Here is a 24527-nt window from a genome sequence, read left to right on the forward strand (position 1 = left end):
ATTTCTGCAATCAAGACATACAAATGGCTATCAGACACATGAAAAAATGTTCATCATCATTAGCCCTCAGGGAGATTCAAATTAAAACCATATTGAGATATCACCTTACACCAGTTAGAATGGCCAAAATTAACAAAACAGGAAACAACATGTGTTGGAGAGGATGTGGAGAAAGGGGAACCCTCTTCCACTGTTGGTGGGAATGCAAGTTGGTGCAGCCTCTTTGGAGAACAGTCTGGAGATTCCTCAAGAAATTAAAAACAGAACTTCCCTATGACCCTGCCATTGCACTCCTGGGTATTTACCCCAAAGATACAGATGTCATGAAAAGAAGGGCCATTTGTACCCCAATGTTTATAGCAGCAATGTCCACGGTCGCCAAACTATGGAAAGAACCAAGATGCCCTTCAACGGACGAATGGATAAGGAAAATGTGGTCCATATACACTATGGAGTATTATGCCTCCATCAGAAAGGATGAATACCCAACTTTTGTAGCAACATGGATGGGATTGGAAGAGATTATGCTGAGTGAAATAAGTCAAGCAGAGAGAGTCAATTATTATATGGTTTCACTTATTTGTGGAGCATAACAAATATCATGGAGGACAAGGGGTGTTAGGAGAAGGGAGTTGGGGGAAATTGGAGGGGAGGTGAATCATGAGAGACTATGGACTCTGAAAAACAATCTGAGGGTTTTGAAGGGGCGGGGGTTGGGAGGTTGGGGTACCAGGTGGTGGGTATTATAGAGGGCACGGATTGCATGGAGCACTGGGTGTGATGAAAAAATAATGAATACTGTTTTTCTGAAAATAAATAAATTTAATTTAAAAATTTTATTCATTATGTATTCAGAAGATCTGGAAGACATTGTGATCTGAGAATATGCAGGGAATAATAACACCTATTCTCCTGAAGCTGTTTCAAAAAATTGAAGCAGAAGGAAAACTTCCTGACTCTTTCTATGAAGCCAGCATTACCCTGATCCCAAAACCAGGCAAAGACCCTACCAAAAAGAAGAATTTCAGACCAATATCAATGATGAATATGGATGCTAAGATTCTCAACAAGATCCTAGCAAACAGGATCCAAAAGCACATTAAAAAGATTATACACCAGACAAACCATAAGTGACTCTTAATCTCACAAAACAAACTGCGGGTTGCTGGGGAGAGGGGGTTTGGGAGAAGGGGGTGGGATTATGGACATTGGGGAGGGTATGTGCTTTGGTGAGTGCTGTGAAGTGTGTAAACCTGGTGATTCACAGACCTGTACCCCTGGGGATAAAAATATATGTTTATAAAAAATAAAAAATTATAAAACAGAAAATTAAAAAAAAAAAAAAAGATTATACACCATGACCAGGTGGGATTCATCCCTGGGCTACAAGGATGGTTCAACATTCGCAAATCAATCAATGTGATAGAACAAATTAATATGAGAAGAGAGAAGAACCACGTGGTCCTCTCAGTCGGTGCAGAAAAAGCATTTGACAAAATCCAGCATCCGTTCCTGATTAAAATGCTTCAAAGTATAGGGTTAGAGGGAACATTCCTGAACTTCATCAAATCTATCTATGAAAGACCCACAGCAAATATCACCCTCAATGGGAAATAGCTTGCAGCCTTCCCGTTGAGATCAGGAACACGACAAGGATACCCACTCTCACCACTCTTGTTCAACATAGTATTAGAAGTCCTAGCAATAGCAATCAGACAACAAAGAGAAATAAAAGTTATCCAAATTGGTAATGAAGAAGTCAAACTCTCTCTTCGCAGATGACATGATTCTTAATATGGAAAACCTAAAAGACTCCACCCCCAAACTACTAGAACTCATACAGCAATTTAGCAATGTGGCAGGATACAAAGTCAATGTACAGGAATCAGTGGCTTTCTTATACACTAACAATGAAAATACAGTAAGGGAAATTAGATAATCAATTCCATTTACTATAGCACCAAGCACCATAAGATACCTGGGAATAAACCTAACCAAAGAGATAAAGGATCTGTATTCGAGGAACTAGAGAACATTCATGAAAGAAATTGAAGAAAACACAAAAAGATGGAAGACCATTCCCTGCTCTTGGATCGGAAGAATAAACATTGTTAAAACGTCTATACTGCCTAGAGCAATCTATACTTTTAATGCCATTCCGATCAAAATTCCACCAGTATTCTTCAAAGAGCTGGAGCAAATAATCCAAAAATTTGTATGGAATCAGAAGAGACCCCGAATCGCTAAGGAAATCTTGAAAAACAAAAATAAAACTGGGGTCATCACGCTACCTGATTTCAAGCTTTACTACAAAGCTGTGATCACCAAGACAGCATGGTACTGGCATAAAAACAGACACATAGACCAGTGGAACAGAGCGGAGAGCCCAGATATGGACCCTCAACTCTTTGGGCAAATAATCTTCGACAAAACAGGAAAAAATATACAGTGGAAAAAAGACAGTCTCTTCAATAAATGGTGCTGGGAAAACTGGGCAGCTATATGTAGAGGAATGAAATTTGACCATCCTCTTACACCGTACACAAAGATAAACTCAAAATGGATAAAAGACCTCAATGTGAGACAGGAATCCATAAGAATCCTAGAGGAGAACATAGACAATATTCTCTTCGATATCAGCCACAGCAACTTCTTTCAAGATATGTCTCCAAAGGCAAAGGAAACAAAAGTGAAGGTGAACTTTTGGGACTTCATCAAAATCAAAAGCTTCTGCACAGCAAAGGAAACAGTCAAGAAAACAAAGAGGCAACCCACGGAATGGGAGAAGATATTTGCAAATGACAGTACAGACAAAAGGTTGATATCCAGGATCTACAAAAAACTCCTCAAACTCAACACGCACAAAACAGACAATAATATAAAAAAAAAAAATGGGCAGAAGATATGAGCATAGACTTCTCCAATGAAGACACACAAATGGCTATCAGACACATGAAAAAATGTTCATCATCACTAGCCCTCAGGGAGATTAAAATTAAAACCACATTGAGATATCACCTTACACCAGTTAGAATGGCCAAAATTAGCAAGACAAGAAACAACATGTGTTGGAGGGGATGTGGAGAAAGGGGACCCTCTTCCACTGTTGGTGGGAATGCAAGTTGGTGCAGCCTCTTTGGAGAACCGTGTGGAGATTCCTCAAGAAATTAAAAATATAACTTCCCTATGACCCTGCAGTGGCATATCTTCATATCATGACCCTTCCGTTGCACTCCTGGGTATTTACCCCAAAGATACAGATGTCGTGAAAAGAAGGGCCATCTGTACCCCAGTGTTTATAGCAGCAATGGCCAGGGTCGCCAAACTGTGGAAAGAACCAAGATGTCCTTCAACGGATGAATGCATTAGGAAGATGTGGTCCATATACACTATGGAGTATTATGCCTCCATCAGAAAGGATGAATACCCAACTTTTGTAGCAACATGGATGGGACTGGAGGAGATTATGCTGAGTGAAACAAGCCAAGCAGGGAGAGTCAATTATCATATGGTTTCACTTATTTGTGGAGCATAGCAGATAGCATGGAGGACATGGGGAGGACATTAGAGAGGAGAAGGGGCTTGGGGGAAATTGGAAGGGGAGGTGAACCACGAGAGACTATGGACTCTGAAAAACCGTCTGAGGGATTTGAAGTGCGGGGCGATGGGAGGTTGGGGTACCATGTGGTGGGTATTAGGGCATGGATTGCATGGAGCACTGGGTGTGGTACAAAAATAATGAATACTGTTATGCTGAAAATAAATAAAAAATTTATAAAAAAAGAAAATCTGAAAGACATACTTCTTTCAATTAAAAAAAAATTGCATCTAAGGAGAAAACCTCGATTAACTAATATATTTACTTATGCAGTTTGAATACTTTCTATGGGTCCACTCTGCTAGGCTTTGTGATAGAGCCTGAGAAAGTGAAAATAAGTAGGTTACTGTCCTTGTTAAGATATCCCCAATCTTCATGTCACTTACATGGAATTTTTGTGCTCCACTGATACCAAACGTAGCATTACTTAGTGATTTAGATTGTGCAGTGACTTGCCTGAGAACCCACCTTTCTGATACATCAGGTGTAGATTTACAAATTTTGTCAGCTTATTTGCTACCACCTATTTACTGAAAAGGGTCAAATTCAAATACTTAGCCAGTGGTTATTTTCCAGTTCACGATTCTTTATTTGTAAATGCAAGTCGTTGTATACCATTAGTATACATACATTGTTGGATTTCTTTTCCTTTTAGTGACTACCTTACTAGGAATACGATCTGTCATACACTTTTTCCTCTCTACAGAGCTAAATGACATCAAAGTTCGTAACAAATTCTAATCATTGGTATAGTTGTTTATTTTCATGCTATCTAGTTAAATGCTAATTTAGAAATGTAATGGAAATATCATTCAGTATGGGGTATCTTTAAAGTACAAATTGTTTCTTTTTCTATTAAATTAGTCTCAAGTGAAAATGAGTGAGAGAAAATACTAGCATGTGTTAGTTCCTATTAGAATCTCTGGCAGTGTTAAAATAACTTTTAACTTTTCCCATGCTAATATGTATATATTTCACTATACACCCAAACTAGCTCTTTTTCAAGGGACTGTAAACCAACAAAATGAATGTAATGTTTTAACCCTAAAACTGAATATGCAGGGATATATGAGTATAGAGATAGTTTCTTTAGGTAAGCAATAAGAAAAAAAAGTGAATACTCCCTTCTCATTTAATATTATTAAGACTAAGGAGAATGTCAAATAATTAGTTTATTAATATACTTATTACAGTTAATTTGATTTCTGCTATGTTTTTATACATATGAGTTTAATTTATTTATAAGCTACCCTCAGATACTGCTAGTAATTTTTTTTCATTGTTAATAATTTTTTATTTTTTATAAACATATATTTTTATCCCCAGGGGTACAGGTCTGTGAATCGCCAGGTTTACACACTTCACAGCACTCACCAAAGCACATAACCTCCCCAACGTCCATAACCCAACCTCCCCAACGTCCATAACCCCACCCCCCTTCTCCCAACCCTCTGCCCCCCAGCAACCCTCAGTTTGTTTTGTGAGATTAAGAGTCACTTATGGTTTGTCTCCCTCCCAATCCCATCTTGTTTCATTTATTCTTCTCCTACCCACTTAAGCCCCCATGTTGCATCACCACTTACTCATATCAGGGAGACGATATGATAGTTGTCTTTTTCCGCTTGACTTTTGCTAAGCATGATACACTGCAGTTCCATCCATGTTGTCGCAAATGGCAAGATTTCATTTCTTTTGATGGCTGCATAGTATTCCATTGTGTATATATACCACATCTTCTTGATCCATTCATCTGTTGATGGACATCTACATTCTTTCCATAGTTTGGCTATTGTGGACATTGCTGCTATAAACATTCGGGTGCACGTGCCCCTTTGGATCACTACGTTTGTATCTTTAGTGTAAATACCCAGTAGTGCAATTGCTGGGTCATAGGGCAGTTCTATTTTCAACATTTTGAGGAACCTCCATGCTGTTTTCCAGAGTGGCTGCACCAGCTTGCATTCCCACCAACAGTGTAGGAGGGTTCCCCTTTCTCCGCATCCTCGCCAGCATCTGTCATTTCCTGACTTGTTAATTTTAGCCATTCTGACTGGTGTGAGGTGATAGCGCATTGTGGTTTTGATTTCTATTTCCCTGATGCCGAGTGATATGGAGCACTTTTTCATGTGTCTGTTGGCCATCTGGATGTCTTCTTTGCAGAAATGTCTGTTCATGTCCTCTGCCCATTTCTTGATTGGATTATTTGTTCTTTGGGTGTTGAGTTTGTTAAGTTCTTTATAGATTTTGGACACTAGTCCTTTATCTGATATGTCGTTTGCAAATATCTTCTCCCATTCTGTCAGTTGTCTTTTGGTTTTGTTAACTGTTTCCTTTGCTGTGCAAAAGCTTTTGATCTTGATGAAATCCCAATAGTTCATTTTTGCCCTTGCTTCCCTTGCCTTTGGCGATGTTCCTAGGAAGATGTTGCTGCGGCTGAGGTCGAAGAGGTTGCTGCCTGTGTTCTCCTCAAGAATTTCGATGGATTCCTTTCTCACATTGAGGTCCTTCATCCATTTTGAGTCTATTTTTGTGTGTGGTATAAGGAAATGGTCCAATTTCATTTTTCTGCATGTGGCTGTCCAATTTTCCCAACACCATTTATTGAAGAGGCTGTCTTTTTTCCATTGGACATTCTTTCCTGCTTTGTCGAAGATTAGTTGACCATAGAGTTGAGGGTCTATTTCTGGGCTCTCAATTCTGTTCCATTGATCTATGTGTCTGTTTTTGTGCCAGTACCATGCTGTCTTGATGATGACAGCTTTGTAATAGAGCTTGAAGTACAGAATTGTGATGCCACCAACGTTGGCTTTCTTTTTCAATATCCCTTTGGCTATTCGAGTTCTTTTCTGGTTCCATATAAATTTCAGAATTATTTGTTCCATTTCTTTGAAAAAGATGGATGGTACTTTGAAAGGAATTGCATTAAATGTGTAGATTGCTTTAGGTAGCATAGACATTTTCACAATATTTATTCTTCCAATCCAGGAGCATGGAACATTTTTCCATTTCTTTTTGTCTTCCTCAATTTCTTTCATGAGTACTTTATAGTTTTCTGAGTATAGATTCTGTGCCTCTTTGGTTATGTTTATTCCTAGGTATCTTATGGTGTGGGGTGCAATTGTAAATGGGATGGACTCCTTAATTTCTCTTTCTTCTGTCTTGTTGTTGGTGTAGAGAAATGCAACTGATTTCTGTTCTGCATTGATTTTATATCCTGACACTTTACTGAATTCCTGTACAAGTTCTAGCAGTTTTGGAGTGGAGTCTTTTGGGTTTTCCACATATAGTATCATATCATCTGCGAAGAGTGATAATTTGACTTCTTCTTTGCCGATTTGGATGCCTTTAATTTCCTTTTGTTATCTCATTGCTGAGGCTAGGACTTCTAGTACTATGTTGAATAGCAGTGGTGATAATGGACATCCCTGCTGTGTTCCTGACCTTAGCGGAAAAGCTTTCAGTTTTCTCCATTGAGAATGATATTTGCGGTTGGTTTTTCATAAATGGCGTTGATGATATTGAGGTATGTGCTCTCTATCCCTACACTTTGAAGAATTTTGATCAGGAAGGGATGCTGTACTTTGTCAAATACTTTTTCAGCATCTATTGAGAGTATCATATGGTTCTTGTTCTTTCTTTTATTAATGTGTTGAATCACATTGACTGATTTGTCGATGTTGAACCAACCTTGCAGCCCTGGAATAAATCCCACTTGGTCGTGGTGAATAATCCTTTTAATGTACTATTGAATCCTATTTGCTAGTATTGTGGTGAGGGTTTTCGCATCTGTGTTCATCAAGGATATTGGTCTATAGCTGTCTTTTTTGATGGGATCTTTGTCTGGTTTTGTGTTCAAGGTGATGCTGGCCTCATAAAATGAGTTCAGAAGTTTTCCTTCCATTTCTATTTTTTGGAACAGTTTCAGGAGAATAGGAATTAGTTCTTTAAATGTTTCGTAGAATTCCCCCGGGAAGCCGTCTGGCCCTGGGCTTTTGTTTGGAAAATTTTTTTTTTTTTAAAGATTTTATTTATTTATTTGACAGACAGAGATCACAAGTAGGCCGAGAGGCAGGCAGAGAGGGAGAGAGAGAGGGAAGCAGGCTTCCTGCGGAGCAGGGAGCCCGATGCGGGGCTTGATCCCAGGACCCTGAGATCATGACCCAAGCTGAAGGCAGCAGCCCAAACCACTGAGCCACCCAGGCGCCCCTGTTTGGAAATTTTTAATGACTGTTTTAATCTCCTTACTGGTTTGGGTCTGTTCAGGCTTTCTATTTCTTCCTGGTTCAGTTGTGGTAGTTTATATGTTTCTAGGAATGCATCCATTTCTTCCTAATTGTCAAATTTGTTGGCGTAGAGTTGTTCATAGTATGTTCTTATAATAGTTTATATTTCGTTGGTGTTAGTTGTGATCTCTCCTCTTTCATTCATGATTTTATTTATTTGGGTCCTTTCTCTTTTCTTTTTGATAAGTCTGGCTAAGGGTTTATCAATTTTATGAATTCTTTCAATGAACCAGCTCCTAGTTTCGTTGATTTGTTCTATTGTTTTTCTGGTTTCTATTTCATTGATTTCTTCTCTGATCTTTACGATTTCTCTTTTCCTGCTGGGCTTAGGGTTTCTTTCTTGTTCTTTCTCCATCTCCTTTAGGTGTAGAGTTAGGTTGTGTACCTGAGGCCTTTCTTGTTTTTTGAGAAAGGCTTGTACCACTATATATTTTCCGCTCAGGACTGCCTTTGTTGTGTCCCGCAGGTTTTGAACCGTTGTATTTTCATTATCATTTGTTTCCATTATTTTTTTCAATTCTTCTTTATTTCCTGGTTGACCCATTCATTCTTTAGAAGGATGCTGTTTAGTCTCCATGTATTTGGGTTCTGTCCAAACTTCCTTTTGTGCTTGAGTTCTAGCTTGAGAGCATTGTGGGGTGAAAATATGCAAGGAATGATCCCAGTCTTTTGATACCAGTTGAGTCCTGATTTAGGACCGAGGATGTAATCTATTCTGGAGAATGTTCCATGTGCACTAGAGAAGAATGTGTATTGCGTTGCTTTGGGATGAAATGTTCTGAATATATCTGTGATGTCCATCTGGTCCAGTGTGTAGTTTAAGGCCTTTATTTCCTTGTTAATCCTTTGCTTGGATGATCTGCCCATTTCAGTGAGGGGAGTGTTAAAGTCTCTTACTATTATTGTATTATTGTTGATGTGTTTCTTTGATTTTGTTATTAATTGGTTTATATAGTTGGCTGCTCCTACATTGGGGGCATAGATACTTAAAATTGTTAGATCTTCTTGTTGGACAGACCCTTTGAGTATAATATAGTGTCCTTCCTCATCTCTTATTATAGTCTTTGGCTTAAAATCTAATTGATCTGATATAAGGATTGCCACTCCTGCTTTCTTCTGATGTCCATTAGCATGGTAAATTCTTTTCCACCCCTTCACTTTAAATCTGGAGGTGTCTTCGGGCTTAAAATGAGTTCTTGTAGGCAACATTTAGATGGGTTTTGTTTTTTTATCCATTCTCATACCCTGTTTCTTTTGATTGGGGCACTTAGCCCATTAACATTCAGGGTAATTATTGAGAGATATGAATTTAGTGCCATTGTATTGCCTGTAAGGTGACTTACTGTATATTGTCCCTGTTCCTTTCTGATCTACCACTTGCAGGCTCTCTCTTTGCTTAGAGGACCCCTTTCAATATTTTCTGTAGAGATGGTGCGGTGTTTGCAAATTCTTTCAGTTTTTGTTTGTCCTGGAAGCTTTTAATCTCTCCTTCTATTTTCAATAATAGCCTAGCTGGATATAGTATTCTTGGCTGCATGTTTTTCTCATTTAGTGCTCTGAATATATCATGCCAGCTCTTTCTGGCCTGCCAGGTCTCTATGGATAAGTCTGTTGCCAATCCAATATTTTTACCATTGTATGTTACAGACTTCTTTTCCTGGGCTGCATTCAGGATTTTCTCTTTGTCACTAAGGCTTGTAAATTTTACTATTAGGTGACGGGGTGTGGGCCTATTCTTGATTTTGAGGGGCGTTCTCTGAACCTCCTGAATTTTGATGCTCATTCCCTTTGCCATATTGGTGAAATTCTCCCCAATAATTCTCTCCAGTATACCTTCTGCTCCCCTCTCTCTTTCTTCTTCTTCTGGAATCCCAATTATCCTAATGTTGTTTCGTCTTATGGTGTCACTTATCTCTCGAATTCTCCCCTTGTGGTCCAGTAGCTGTTTGTCCCTCTTTTGCTCAGCTTCTTTATTCTCTGTCATTTGGTCTTCTATATCGCTAATTCTTTCTTCTGCCTCATTTATCCTAGCAGTGAGAGCCTCCATTTTTTATTGCACCTCATTAATAGCTTTTTTGATTTCAACTTGGTTAGATTTCAGTTCTTTTATTTCTCCAGAAAGGGCTTTTATATCTCCCGAGAGGGTTTCTCTAATATCTTCCATGCCTTTTTCGAGCCCGGCTAGAACCTTGAGAATTGTCATTCTGAACTCTAGATCTGACATATTACCAATGTCTGTATTGATTAGGTCCCTAGCCTTCGGTACTGCCTCTTGTTCTTTTTTTTTATGGTGAATTTTTCCACCTTGTCATTTTGTCTAGATAGGAGCATATGAAGGAGCAAGTAAAATACTAAAAGGGTGGCAATAACCCCAGGGAATATGCTTTAACCAAATCAGAAGAGATCCCAAATCGTGAGGGGGGAGAAAGGGGATAAAAAGAGGTTCAGAAAGAAAGAAGGAAAAAAAAAGAATTAAAAAAAGAAAACGAGGGGCGCCTGGGTGGCTCAGTGGGTTAAAGTCTCTGCCTTCAGCTCAGGTCATGATCCCAGGGTCCTGGGATCGAGCCCCACATAGGGCTCTCTGCTCAGCGGGTAGCCTGCTTCCTCCTCTCTGTCTCTGCCTGCCTCTCTGCCTGCTTGTGATCTCTCTCTGTCAAATAAATAAATAAAATCTTTTAAAAAATGAATAAAGAAAAATACAAGAAAGAAAAAAATATATATTAGATAAACTAGTTAAAAACGTTAAAAAAGAAGAGGGTAAAACTTAAAAAAATATTTTAACAGAAGAAGAGAAAAAAAATGAAAAAGAAAAAAAATTAAATTAACTGCAATTCTTAAAAAATCACAGGGAGAAAGCCATGAGTTCCGTGCTTTGCTTTCTTCTCCTCTGGAGTTCTGCTGCTCTCCTTGGTATTGAAACTGCACTCCTTGGTAGGTGGACTTGGTTTTGGCTGGATTTCTTGTTGATCTTCTGGGGGAGGGGCCTGTTGTAATGATTCTCAAGTGTCTTTGCCCCAGGTGGAATTGTACCGCCCTTACCAGGGGTCTGGTTGAGTAATCCGCTCAGGTTTGCTTTTAGGAGCTTTTGTTCCCTGAGCGCTTTCTGTAGAGTTCCGCAGCGGCCTCCTGGTCTCCGGCCTGGAGGAGCCGAGAGCCTGGGGCCCCACTCCTCAGTGCGCCCTCAGAGATCAGCGCCCAGTAACTCTCGTCTGCCTGACCTCTGGCCTCGCTTTGAGCTCACCAAGCCTGCGACCGGTTCAAGGTAATCCCGAGCTGTGAGCTTACTGTTGGCTCTATCTCTGTAGCCGGCTTCCCTGTTCCAATACCCGCAAGCTCTGCGACACTGAGACACCCCCCATCCTTCTGTGACCCTGCGGGACCCGGGAGCCGGCCCCTACCCCCAGAGTCTATCTTCCCGTCGCTTTGGATTCTCTTCTCTGCCAGTCCTACCTTTCAGAAAGTGGTTGTTTTTCTGCTTCTAGAATTGCTGTTCTTCTCTTCGATCTGCCGATGGATTTGCAGGTGTTTGCAATCTTTAGATAAGCTATCTAGCTGATCTCCTGCTAGCTGAAGTAGTCTCAGCCTGCTACTTCTCTGCCATCTTGACTCCTCCTCCTTCCTAGTAATTTTTTTTTTAAGATTTTATTTATTTATGACATAGCCAGAGAGGGAGCACAAGCACAAGGGAGCTGGAGAGGGAGAAGGGAGCCGAATATGGGGCTGAGCAGGGAACCGGATATGGGGCTCCATCCCAGGACACTGGGATCATAACCTGAGCTGAAGGCAGACACTTAAGGACTGAGCCACCCAGGGGCCTCAACTGCCAATGATTTTAAATGAGACCATCTTTGTGTATCAATCTCTGTGGCTTTTCTCAAAGTTACTTTCATTTTATTGAAAAGTGAGATATATTGTTATTTAATCCCTTTTCCACAATGGGATTTATGTGACAAGAGCCAAGCCTATAACAAAAAATATTTTGTTATATGATCCAGTTTCTGTGATCTAACATTTATAAGTGAAAGTGTATAGAAAAAAATGGCATTGATATTTTTGTTATATACATCTTGTTTTTGTACTGTTCATAATAAAATTTTTTTTCTTTCTCCACAGTAATGATGCTAATCCTCTCAATTTATAAAATCATTCTTCGTAATATTTATATATGATTTTACTTCTCTTCATAGAACTGTTGATAGCTATTTTGTTTACATATAATGTTATAGGAAAATCTATATAAGTAAGAGGATGGTTTGTGTAAATAAGTTACTTCCACCTAAGTTTAACATTCAAAGCATCTAAATTTATTAAAATGTATAAAATATGTCCATGGTGATAAGACATGTAAGAAACCTGGAATTTATTTCTTTTCCTTTTTTTCTTCCTTTTAGGTGTCCAATGTCTCCAGCATCAGTAGATTGCCAACTCCCTGTCCTTGCAACACCCCAGCCAGCATTATGCTAGTTCTGTCATACCCATCCCCGATTACTGCAGCAGAATGGAATCGTTCTTTAGTTGTAAGGTAAGTTTCCCTACCCACTCATTTCACACACATAGACTCAGCTTTTCATTTTACAATATTGTGTAGTTTTGTAAGTTTTTTTAAAGTTTCTTTTCCCATTTGGTTCCTTAGGTCATCAATGTATCATATTCAAAAACTTATAAAACTGCATAATATAATAAAAGCCTTATCTTGTGACCATAGACCAGCTTCTTTTTGTAGTAATCCCTATGAGGTTATAAAGCCTCCATTGTTTGACATTTGGGGCATCTCATGGAAAGGGAGCTGGCAATCTGCAGCTGCTGTGGACATTGGATGAGAAAATATTGAAAGGTAAGCTTCAGATTTAGACCATATTGTATGCCTTTGGTTCCATGGTGTATGCTTGAAATTCATACTTTATGTTAAACTTTATAGTAAATTCATGAAAGAAAAATACTGCTCTCCTCTTCTTTAACGTGATCTTCAGTAAATGTTTGCAATATTAAGTTCGCATAATACATTGGGATTATCTTAGAAGGTAATTTTTATCTGTGAAAATAGTGGGAATTCTAATATCGAATGAAGTATTAAACAAAAATAATATTAAATAAAATAGTTCATTTATCCCCATTTTCACATGTTTGTAAAACAAAGCTATTGCTAACTTTTAGCTTATTAAGTATATTTTTTATTAGAGAAGTGGTTATAACACTGTTCCACAAATACCTTTTACTAATCCTTCTACCTGCTGTCTTTGATTCTGTATTGATCACTACATATAAAGATTGTAAGAGCTTTCTGATTTTTTTTATTCCATCCATATTCTTTCCTATGTATTTGAAGAACAGGGAATTTGCTGTGTTCCTTGTTTTTTAATTCACTTTTAAACTTTAGAACGCTATAATTTTAAGTACTATTATAATTAAACAAATGAAAATAAGTTTCCTGGGTTTTAATTTTTTCATTACAGAGACACGTATAAAGATAAGTACTTTCACAATATAATTTTTTGTTTTTTAGACATTGTCTGTGTGTAGACCAAGTGGTACAGCATTATGTAGTGGAAGGAGAGTTAGATTTTAACATTCAGAAGAGCTAGAATTCTAACTGAAAAATCTGCTTCTATCTGGAAGTACTTCCCTGTGATTCACTGAGCCAACTTCTCTCTATAAAATTATGTTCTTCTCATTCCCTTTAGGAATTAGTTGTAATTAAATACAATTAAATTGTCTCCTTGTTTGATTTAATAATTTCATCCTAGAAGAAACACAGTAGTTGTCAGTTTTTCCTTTCTGTGTATATAAATAAAGTTCATCAATTAGAAAAGAATTTGCTAGCTTTTAGTTAATGACCTAATTTAAATTCAGGAAATATTTGATTTTACATAGATTTTTACTTGAAACCCAAGTTAAGGCATATCATTGCCATCTCTAACTTCTTTTTGTAAAATTTATAAATTTTTTTCTGTTTACACTAGTCTCATTGTATACTCCCAAGACCACCAGTAGGCAGAAGGGGACATGGTGTTTTAATTCCATTTGGGTTGTATTAACCAAAGAAGATGATAAATGAAACAAGCAGTATGAGTTTCTTTTTTAGTGTCAAGTGGGGAAAACACTTTACCTAAAATACCAGTCCCAGACCAGTAATACTGAACTTTTTAAAATTTATGTCCCCCTTTGATAAACATAAAAACTGTGGACACACATACATCATGACAGGATAAAGTGATATCCTTCATTGAGGTCATTGTATTCTTTGTATATATCTTCTAGTTTTTGTCAAACTTTACTTTCTGCAATTTCTGATATAAGAATACTAGACCTTTTGCTTTCCAAGCACAAAATGATTAAATATGCATTTTAAAAGGAGAAGGGAGTTGGGGGAAATTGGAAGGGGAGGTGAACCATGAGAGACTGTGGACTCTGAAAAACAATCTGAGGGGTTTGAAGTGATGGGGATGGGGGGTGGGAGGTTGGGGTACCAGGTGGTGGGTATTATAGAGGGCATGGACTGCATGGAGCACTGGGTGTGTTGAAAAAAATAAATGAATACTGTTATGCTGAAAATAAATAAAAAATAATTTTAAAAAATAATGAAATACCATACCATCACTACCCTAGGTTGAGAATATACACTATAAAGAAAGGGAAGAAATCAAAAAAATATATAAAGTTAGAAGGCCATAGCCATTTTCAAACAGGTCAATGGATAAGACAGAATTATATGAAAATTAGAAATCTAGTCTCTGATTAATATTTATGACCCCTTCTCTGTATATAGTTGGCTAGTTCAGTAATATATTTTCTGGGCATTGGATTATTTAAAGTTTAGTAATCAAAATAATATCAGAAGATGAAATGTAATCTTTTTAAAACTCTTTTCTACAAGAATTAATGCTGTATTTTAGTAGAGACATAAATACAACTGACAAATGTGTTGAAATAATGACATTTCATCTACACAGACTCCTTTCTCTTCCCGTGCCTCAGTCTACCTAGTCCCAAGGTCTGATAATACTGCTAGTCCTTTCTCACTCCCCACACCATCACCACTACACTAATCCAGATAGCAGCCAGACCACCCAGGTTAATTCTGCATCTGCCATTCTTCCCCATATAGCCCTCAGTTACAAAGAATTCAGCATGCCTGGTGCTCTCTAGTCTTTTAAACTTTTCCAATTAATTACACCATAATGGTGATATAATTAATTACTCATACCTTTCCTCTTTCTGCTTCCTTTAGCTTAGGAAAAGTTTATTCTCACCATTTCATTTTTGGGCCAAGTAGTAATTCAAAAGTAGAGAAATAATGTTGATGTGCCCATTTTTTTTTGTTTTTGTTTTTGTTTATTTTACTAAAACAGAATGCTACCTTATTCCGCAAATGATTTTAGGTTGACTCTCATTTGCCTTTTCATCTTCCTCACTTAGCTCTCCCTGGGGGAAAGTATTATTTATAGTTTAATAGTTTTATTTCCATGGGTCAGAATAAACACTTTGTACTATCACCTAGCTTTTGGAGGGGGGGAGGGTGGGAAATAAACTTTTGAAGTATAATTTACTCTTAAGGTGGGTCCTTTGAGAAAGCATTTGACAAGAGGGAAGGTTTTTCTAGGTTATTATATGAGATAATTGCTTTCCTTGAATTTTTGTTCACAATATTTTCACTTGTCATGCCATTAAGAAGACACAAGAATTAGTCATTGAGCCTAGGTTCTGTATTCATTATGTGCACATATGTACACATAATGATCCAATTTTAATTAACCCATTAAAATAATTACACATCTTCCTGCACTTCAAATAAACAGTTTAAAAACCTCAGAGGTAGAAATGTAGTTGTTTATTTCTACATGCATAAACATTTTGTTGTTTTAAAGCACAAAATGTTGGAGTAGGAACTATACTATTAATCATTTATGTTTGTGGATAAAATTTCATGTACACAGATAACATTTCACATTTCAGTGAATGAAATGTTGAAAGTTTTAGATATATATAAAATCGGGAAATTTAGGCACAGATTTAAAATACATTTTGCTCTAGGGAATAGTTTTTTTTCTTTCTTTTTTTTTTTGGATGGGAGTGGTTATTTTTCTCACAATGTTCTACACATGCAAATTAACTGAAAAATTGCTATGAGACGAAGTCTAATTTTTGCATGTCAAATGTGACATATATGTGTGTGTGTATATATATATATATATATATATAGCTATATTTTTTGTTATAAAAGAAAAAAAGTGAATGGACTGAATGGTATGTGAGTTATATCTCAAAAAAAAAAATACAGCATGGTTATATAACAGTAGGTGAAGATGGTGATGATGTTGATAGGTATGCACTATAACATTATGGAGAGGGGGGGCAGAGTTGGCTACCTAAAGATACAACTGCTATAAACTTACTGTTCCTATAGTATATGAATAATTTTATGAGTACTGCTGAAGTGTATTTTTACTGGAGGTTTTTATAATGTATGTTAGATTGCATTATGTGATACAGCTTTGAAGAGGTGGTGATGTAGTTCTAAGAACTTGGACTTAGGCATCAGCTAGATCTAGTTTCAAGTCATAGGACCTCGAACAATTATTTAATCTCTCTGAGCCATTGTTTCATCATTTCTTATGTGAGACTAAAATGTACATACAGAAGAATGTTTTCATAATTGCTTGAGTACATGTGTGCTCTCGTGCTCATAGAACCACTTCCTCCCTCCCCTCTTCCTCACTTTCCTCCCTCCTCCCTTTCCCCCTCTAGATATAGGTACAGATATAGATACATGAATGAAATACTTGGGCTAATACTCAGCAAATGGGAAGGGGGTGTCAGTAATTATTAACTCTTACTGTAGCTATAGCATTATAGTATTGTAAATTATGACCATTTATCTGCTTGTCTGTGCTGGAAACATTTTAAAGTACAGTAATAATAAAATTTCCTGAGGAAACTTCCTGAGGAAGTTTGTTAAGGCTGATTTTGAATGTAACAATCCTTTTTTCTCTTTTTCCCCACTCTGGGATAATTACAAAAACTTTACAGCAGTGAGCCTATCAGTTACATATTTAGTGAATTTATATATATGTTTATATTTTTACATGTATTTAGTAAATAATTTATTAAAATATTTATAATTGGGGGCGCCTGGGTGGCTCAGTGGGTTAAGGCCTCTGCCTTCGGCTCAGGTCATGAACCCAGGGGCCTGGGATCTAGCCCCACATCAGGCTCTCTGCTCAGCAGGGAGCCTGCTTCCTCCTCTCTCTGCCTGCCTCTCTGCCTACTTGTGATCTCTGTCTATCAAATAAACAAATAAAATCTTTAAAAAAATAAATGTATAATTGACCCAATTAAAAACCTCAAAAATTGTCTCCTTGTTTGATTAAATAGGTTTTAGATTTCTCCAAATAGAACTGAGAATCTCTAAACTATTACAAATAAGATTTATTATAAGACATTTTTCTCCTTTATAGCCTTCTAAAGAAGATGTACTCATTTGATGGGTATTGGCATTTCATTTTGTGTTTTACTCAGAAAATAAGGCCTGACATTCACTTTTAAATTAAATCTAAAGGATTTACTTTAATATTGTGTTTTTAGGGCAAATGGTATCATCGGAGGCAAGCAGTAAAAGAATTGCATGGCACGTTGATACGCCTTTTAAATGAATTGCTGCCATGGGAACCAAAGTTGATGAAAGCTTTTCAAAGAAACAGGTAATTAGAGGTTTATAATCTGTTTTACCTATTTTAAGGCTCTTAATTTATGACTATGGGGAGATATCCTGGAATCATTTTGTAATGTTCCATTGATTTATATTTCAGGAGATATTTTTGAGTCCCTACTGTTTGCAAGGCACTTCCTAAGCCCTAAAAATGTAATATTGATTAAATAAAACCATGCTCTGTGGCTTACATTCCTTTTCTTTTTTTCCATTGTGGTAAAATGCACAAACAAAATTTACCCTAGTAATTTAACTAGTTTTAGGTGTATAGTTCATTGGTATTATATACATTCATAATGAATGTTATTCTTAACCCCCATCTATCTCCTGAACTCTTCCTCTTACAAAACTGAAACTCTATACTTATTAAATAACTAACTCCCCATTCTCTCTTCTCCCCAGCCCCTGACAGTCACCATTCTACTGTCTGTATATATGATTTGACTACTCTTAATTACTTCGTATAATATACAATATTTGTGGTTTTGTGACTGTCTTATTTCACTTAGCATATTTTCAGGGTTCATCCAAATTGTAACATATGTCAGAATTTCCTTCCTTTTTAAGGCTCTGTGGTATTTCATTGCATGCATATACCTACATTTTGCTTCCTCATTCATCTGCTAGTGGGCACATGAGTAGTTTTCATGTTTCAGCTATTACAAATAATGTTGCTGCAAACATGGGTGTGAAGATATCTCTTCAAGATACTGTTCTCAGTTCTTTTGGTTTATACTTAGAAGTGGAATTGTTGGATCATATGGTAATTCTAATTTTTTAAAAATTTTTAAAGAATCACCATAGCCTTTTCCACAGTGTCTATACAGTTTTCCATTCCCACCAACAATACATAAGGATCCCAGTTTCTCCTAATCCTTACCAACGTTTGTTATTTTGTTTGTTTGTTTTTTATAGTAGCCATCCTAATGAATACTCGGTGGTATATTGTGCTTTTGATTTGTATTTACCTAATGATGTGCTTATTAGTTATTTGTGTATCTTTGGAGAAATGACTATTCAAGTCTTTTGCCCATTTTTGAATTAGCTTTTTGATTTTTTTGTTGTTGTTGATTTTTAGGAATTTTCTGTGTATTCTGGATACTAATGCTTTACTGGGTATATGATTTGCAAATATTTTCTTCCATTCTGTGTGTTACCTTTCTGTTTTGTTGATAGTGCCTTTGATGAACAATTTTTAAAATTTTCCATGAAATCCAGTTTCTTTTTTTTTGTTTATAGTTGTTGCCTGTGCCTTTAGTGTCATTCCCAAGAAATAATTAGTAAGTTTAATATTTAAATTTTGAAACCAAGTAATTTAAGCACTCCCGCTTTGTTTTTTATTTTTCAAGACCATTTTGGCTGTTTGAGGTCCCTTGAGATGCCATTTGAATTTTAGGATGTTTTTCTATTCCATAAAAAACATTGGAGTTTTGGTAAGGATTGCATTGAATCTGTGGAACAATTTGGGTAGTATTGACATCTTCAAAATATAAGTCTTCCAATCCATGAATATGGGATATGTTTTCATTTATTTAGTCATCTTTAATTACTCCTTCAGTGTTTTGTAGTTTTCATTGTACAAGTCTTTCACATCCTTAATTAATTCCAAATTATTTTATTCTTTTTGATGCTACTTAAAACAGAATTGTTTCAAGTTGCTTTTCAGATTGATTACTGTATAGAAATGCAACTGATTCTTGTGTGTTGACTTTGTATCCTGCTACTTGCTGAACTCATTTACTACTTCTAACAATTTTTATGTGGAATCTTTGAGGTTTCTATGTAATAAGATCATGTCATCTGTAAAGAGAGATTTATTTTTTTCCTTTGCTACATGGATGCCTTTTTTTTTTCTTGACTAATGCTTGGTCTAGAACTTTCAGTACAATGTTAAATAGAAGTAGTAAAAGTGAGCATCCTTGCCTTGTTCCCAAACCTAGAAGGAAAAAGTCTTTCACCATTGAGTGTGATGTTGACTATGCATTTTTCTTGTATGGCTTTATGCTGGGTTAGTTTCCTTCTATTCTCAGTTTGCTGAGTATTTTTATCATGGAAAGATGTTGAATTTTGTCATTATTTTTCTGCAGTTGAGATAATCATGTGGTCTCTTCACTTTATTATTTTAATGTAGAGTATGACAATCAATTTTCATATGTTGGACTATCCTTGCATTCTAGGAATAAATCTCATTTGGTCATAGTCATAATCCTTTCAATATGCAACAGAATTTGATTTGCTTATATTTTGTTTACCCGGATCAGTATCTTATCTGGGGGAGCATGGGAAGATGGCAGAGAGGGTAGACCCTAAGCGTGCACTGCCCCATGTTTACAACTATATATCATCCACATCCAAGTCATTAAACCAGAGAGCAGTCTGAAGACTGGCAGAACAAACTCCACAACTAAATATAGAGAAGCTGCAATCTGAAAGATTAGGAGGCCAGAAAGGCAGGGCGAGACTGCTAGTAGGAGAAAGGGAGCTGTGTGCATGGAGAGGACAAATAAACAGGAATTTGTACCAGGAAACTCATATGGGAAAACTAATCCCCGTAATGTTTGGCTTAAAAACCAGAGGAGCTAAATTCTATGAGTTTGTAAAAGCAGTGGCAATTGGAGCTTGTAACTTTAAAAGTCTTTAAAAGCTGACACAGCACTGGGTGAGCCAGGAGGGAAAGTGATAGTTGGGTCCCTGCCCTTAAAGAGAGCGCAGCCTGTGCAGAGAGGCAACATAAAATTGGCAGTTTACACAATGCCATGGGCAAACAGGAGACATATTTGTCCATACTGTTTTCAGAGCATATTGATGGATTTCTTTGAAAATGAGGGAACTGGCATGTACCATTTTCCTCCCCCAGCCCCCAGCATAACCATAAACTCCCTGTGGGAGAGGAGGCTGCACAGATATTTGTAGCCTGGACCTGGGGCGCAGAGCAAATTTTGTTAAAGCTGCGTGTGTGCCCCGCCCAGACTCTGGGTGTATACCTGATGGGGTTTTGGAATATAGGTGAGCTTCAGTGGGGTGGAGTCCGGAGCCAGTGACCAAGAAATAATTCTTTAGACATCTTTGGTGCAAAACGGTCTTTATTAAAGTATGGTGACAGGACCAGTGGGCAGAAAGAGCTGCTGCCCTAGGGTTGTGAGGAGTGTGTTCGGGGCAGGTAAGGAAAAAGGGAGGTTTCAAAAGGATTTTTCTATGTTAAGACTCACAGGATACTGGAGGCCTTATCATTGTCAAGTTAAGGTTTTTCCCTGTAGCAAGGCATTAACATGAAGATAGTTGGGAACTTCCTGGAGGAACATTATACTCTGCTTGCTTCAAGTGTCTGTTAATGGGCTGTAGATTATAAGAACATTATATTATATCTACATGTTCTTCTGGAAGCTAGGTTATTGATAGAAATGCTTTGTTCTTATAGATTTCTAAAACATTTGTAAACTGCGAGAGAGTCAGGTCTTATAAGATTGTGATCTCTATAGAGGCCTTTCCTTGGCCTTAGGCCAGCCAGGAGTGCCTGAGGAACCATGGGAGGGTGGGTGGTGTGGGATATCAGCTTCTGCTTTGTCCTCAGCTTGCATTCTCTTCCCTCATCATACCTGCTGCTGCAGACCATGCCCAGCCATTGTCGTATGCTCTCCACAAGCTTCACATCCCCAGCAGCCACAGCATTTTGGGAGATCTGGCATAGGACTAGTTGCCCAGTGCAATTTAGCTAACACCAGTACTCCACTCCCAAGTTCCCTGGTGGGCATGCCCCCTCAGAACTGGTCTGCCTGAGTCCCACTAACACCAGATAGTAAGCACATACCACAACAGGCAAGAGGGTCAGTGCAGATGGCTTCACTGAAAGGAAAAGTGACTCAGACATAACAGCAGGATGTAAACAACACACGTAGGATACTCCCCTAAAGTGCCAGGTTCTGTTTAACAGGGGGCACTGCACTTCAAGGGACTCCAGGACTGCCTCTTCATGAAGTCACTTCTTTTAAGAGCAGATGACATAGGTGACTTTCTTTCTTTTTTTTTTAAGATTTTACTTATTTATTTGACAGAGATCACAAGTAGGCAGAGGGGCAGGCAGAGAGAGAGGAGGAAGCAGGCTCCCTGCTGAGCAGAGAGCTCTATGCGGGACTCGATCCCAGGACCCTGAGATCATGACCTGAGCCGAAGGCAGCAGCTTAACCCATTGAGCCACCCAGGCGCCCCCATAGGTGACTTTCTTAACAGAGAGAAACAGACACAGAGAGGCAGACAAAATGAGATAGAGAAATTTATCCTAGATGAAAGCAGGATAAGGCCACAGCCAGAGATCTAAGCCAAGCAGATACAAGAAACATGCCTGATATCTCAAGAATTTAAAGCAATGATCATAAGAACTCACTAGACTTGAAAAAAGAGTGGAAGACATGAGTGAGACCCTTAACACAGAATTAGGGAATAATATAGAGGGGCACCTTACTGGCCTAGTCAGTAGAGCATTACATTCTTGATCTTGCAAGTTGAGGCCCCACATTGGGTATACAGATTAATTAAAAATAAAATTGTAAAAAGAAAATGAATAACATAGCAGAGATAAAGGGCTTAATAAATGAAATGAGAAATACACTTGATGGAATATAGCAGGATGAAAGAAGCAAGGGAATAAATTAGTGACCTTGAAGACAGAGCAATGGAAAGCAATCAAGCTGAATAAAAGAAAAAAAGAATTACACAAAACAAGAATAGACTTAGGGAACTCAGTGGCTCCATCAAACGTACTAACATTTGTATTATAGGAGTCCCAGAAGAAGAAGAGAGAGAAAAGTGGACAGAAAATTTATTTGAAGAAATAAAAGGTGACTTCTGTAACCTGGGGAAGGAAAAACAGATAACCAAATCCAGGAAGTACAGAGAACTCCCATCAAAATCAACAAAAGCAGATCCACACTAAGACATATTGTAATTAAATTGGCAACATACAGTAATAAAGGAAAAAAGGCTTTGGAATTCATACAGGAATTCAGTAAATTTGGATGGAACCAGGAAGGACCCCCAAATAACCAGAGGAATTTTGAAAAGGAAAACTAAAACTGTTGCATCACAATCCTGGACTTCAAGTTCTATTATAAATCTGTAGTCAAGACAGTATGATACTGGCAAAAAAACAGACACATAGATCAATGGAACAGAAAAGAGAACCCAGAAATGGACCCTCAACTGTATGGTCAACTAATCTTCAACAAAGCAGGAAAGAATATCCAATGGAAAAAAGAGTCTCTTCAACAAATGGTGCTGGGAACATTGGACAGCCATATGCAGAAGAGTGAAACTGGACCGTTTCCTTACACCATACACAAAAATGGACTCAAAATGGATGAAATACCTCAGTGTGAGATGGGAATCCATCAAAATCCTAGAGGAGAATGCAGGCAGCAACCTCTTCAACCTCAGTGGCAGCAGTTTCTTCCTAGACACATCACCAAAGGCAAGGGAAGCAGGGCAAAAATGAACTGTTGGGACTTCACCAAGATAAAAAGCTTGTGCACGGCAAAGGAAACAGTTGACAAGACAGTGGACAGAATGGGAGAAGATCTTTGCAAATGTCTTATCAGATAAAGTGCTAGAATCCAAGATCTATAAAGAATTTATCAAACAAGGAGCAAATAATCCAATCAGGAAATGGGCAAAAGACATGAACAGACATTTCTGTAGAGAAAACATCCATATGGCCAACAGACACATGAGAAAGTGCTCAACATCACTAGGCATCAGGGAAATACAAATCAAAACCACAATGAGATACCATCTCATGCCAGTTAGAATAGCTACATATATTGGTGAGGATGCAGAGAAAAGGGAACCCTATTGCACTGCTGCTGGAAATGCAAGCTGGTGTAGCTACTGTGGAAAACCGTATAGAGGTGCCTCAGAAAGTTGAAAATATAGCTACCCTATGACCCAACAGTTGCACTAGTGGGTATTTACCCCAAAGATACAAATGTAGTTCAAAGGGGCACCTGCATCCCAATGTTGATAGCAGCAATGTCCACAATAGCCAAACTATGGAAAGAGCCCAGATGTCCATCAACAGATGAATGGATAAAGAAGATGTGATATATAATGGAATATTATGCAGCCACCAAAAATGAAATCTTGCCATTTGCAATGACATGGATGGAACTAGAAGGTATTTTGCTAAATGAAATAAGTTAATCAGAGAAAGACAGTGATCATATGATCTCACTGATAGGTGGAATTTGAGAAACAAGACAAAGGATTATAGGGGAAGAGAGGGAAAAATGAAACAAGATGAAACCAGAGAGGGTGACAAACCATAAGAGATTCTTAATCTCAGGAAACAGACTGAGGGTTGCTGGGAGGGATGGGGTGGCTGGGTGATGGACTTTGGGGAGGATATGTATTGTGGGGAGCACTGTGTGTTGTGTAAGACTGATGAATCACAGACCTGTACCCCTCAAACAAATAGTACATTATATCTTAAAAATAATAATTAAAAAATAAATAAAAAATTTTTTTAAGTTTTTAAAAATCTTAAAAGCTAAGGCCAGGAGATTTTTCAACAGAAGCTTTGCAAACTGTAGAGGAGTGGCATGATATATTCAGAATGATAAATGGGGAAAATCTGCAGCCAAGAACACTCTATCCAGCAAGGCAATTATTCAGAATAGAAGGAAAGATTAAAAAGTTGCCCAGACAAATAAAAATTGAAGGAGTTGTTGACCACTAAGTCAGCTCTGCAAGAAATATTAAAGGGGACACTTCAAGTGGAAAGGAGAAACCAAAAGTGACAGTATAAAGGAATGAAAACACAAAAGCAGTAAAAGTGAGTGCTTCTGTTAAAAAAAATATCAGGAAACTCACAAAAGAAAGAATATAAAATATAACAGAGGCGAAACAAATGGGTTCAAACTTAAATCACTGTCAGGATTAATATAGACTG

The 24527-nt window shown here is 37.6% G+C and overlaps 1 protein-coding gene across 8 annotated transcripts in view; it reads left to right on the forward strand.

Annotated features, from left to right (window-relative positions):
• Positions 1 to 24527, forward strand: part of KIAA2026 (KIAA2026 ortholog) — a 138785-nt gene that overhangs the window by 96053 nt on the left and 18205 nt on the right. For all 8 annotated transcript variants that reach the window (XM_059142692.1, XM_059142690.1, XM_059142691.1 and 5 more), the window contains one exon: positions 17464 to 17579. In XM_059142692.1, the coding sequence (XP_058998675.1) occupies positions 17464 to 17579 (116 nt within the window). The remainder of the gene's footprint in view (positions 1 to 17463; positions 17580 to 24527) is intronic.

This window comes from Mustela lutreola, chromosome 12, assembly GCF_030435805.1.
Source record: "Mustela lutreola isolate mMusLut2 chromosome 12, mMusLut2.pri, whole genome shotgun sequence".
NCBI classification, from domain to species: Eukaryota; Metazoa; Chordata; class Mammalia; order Carnivora; family Mustelidae; genus Mustela; species Mustela lutreola.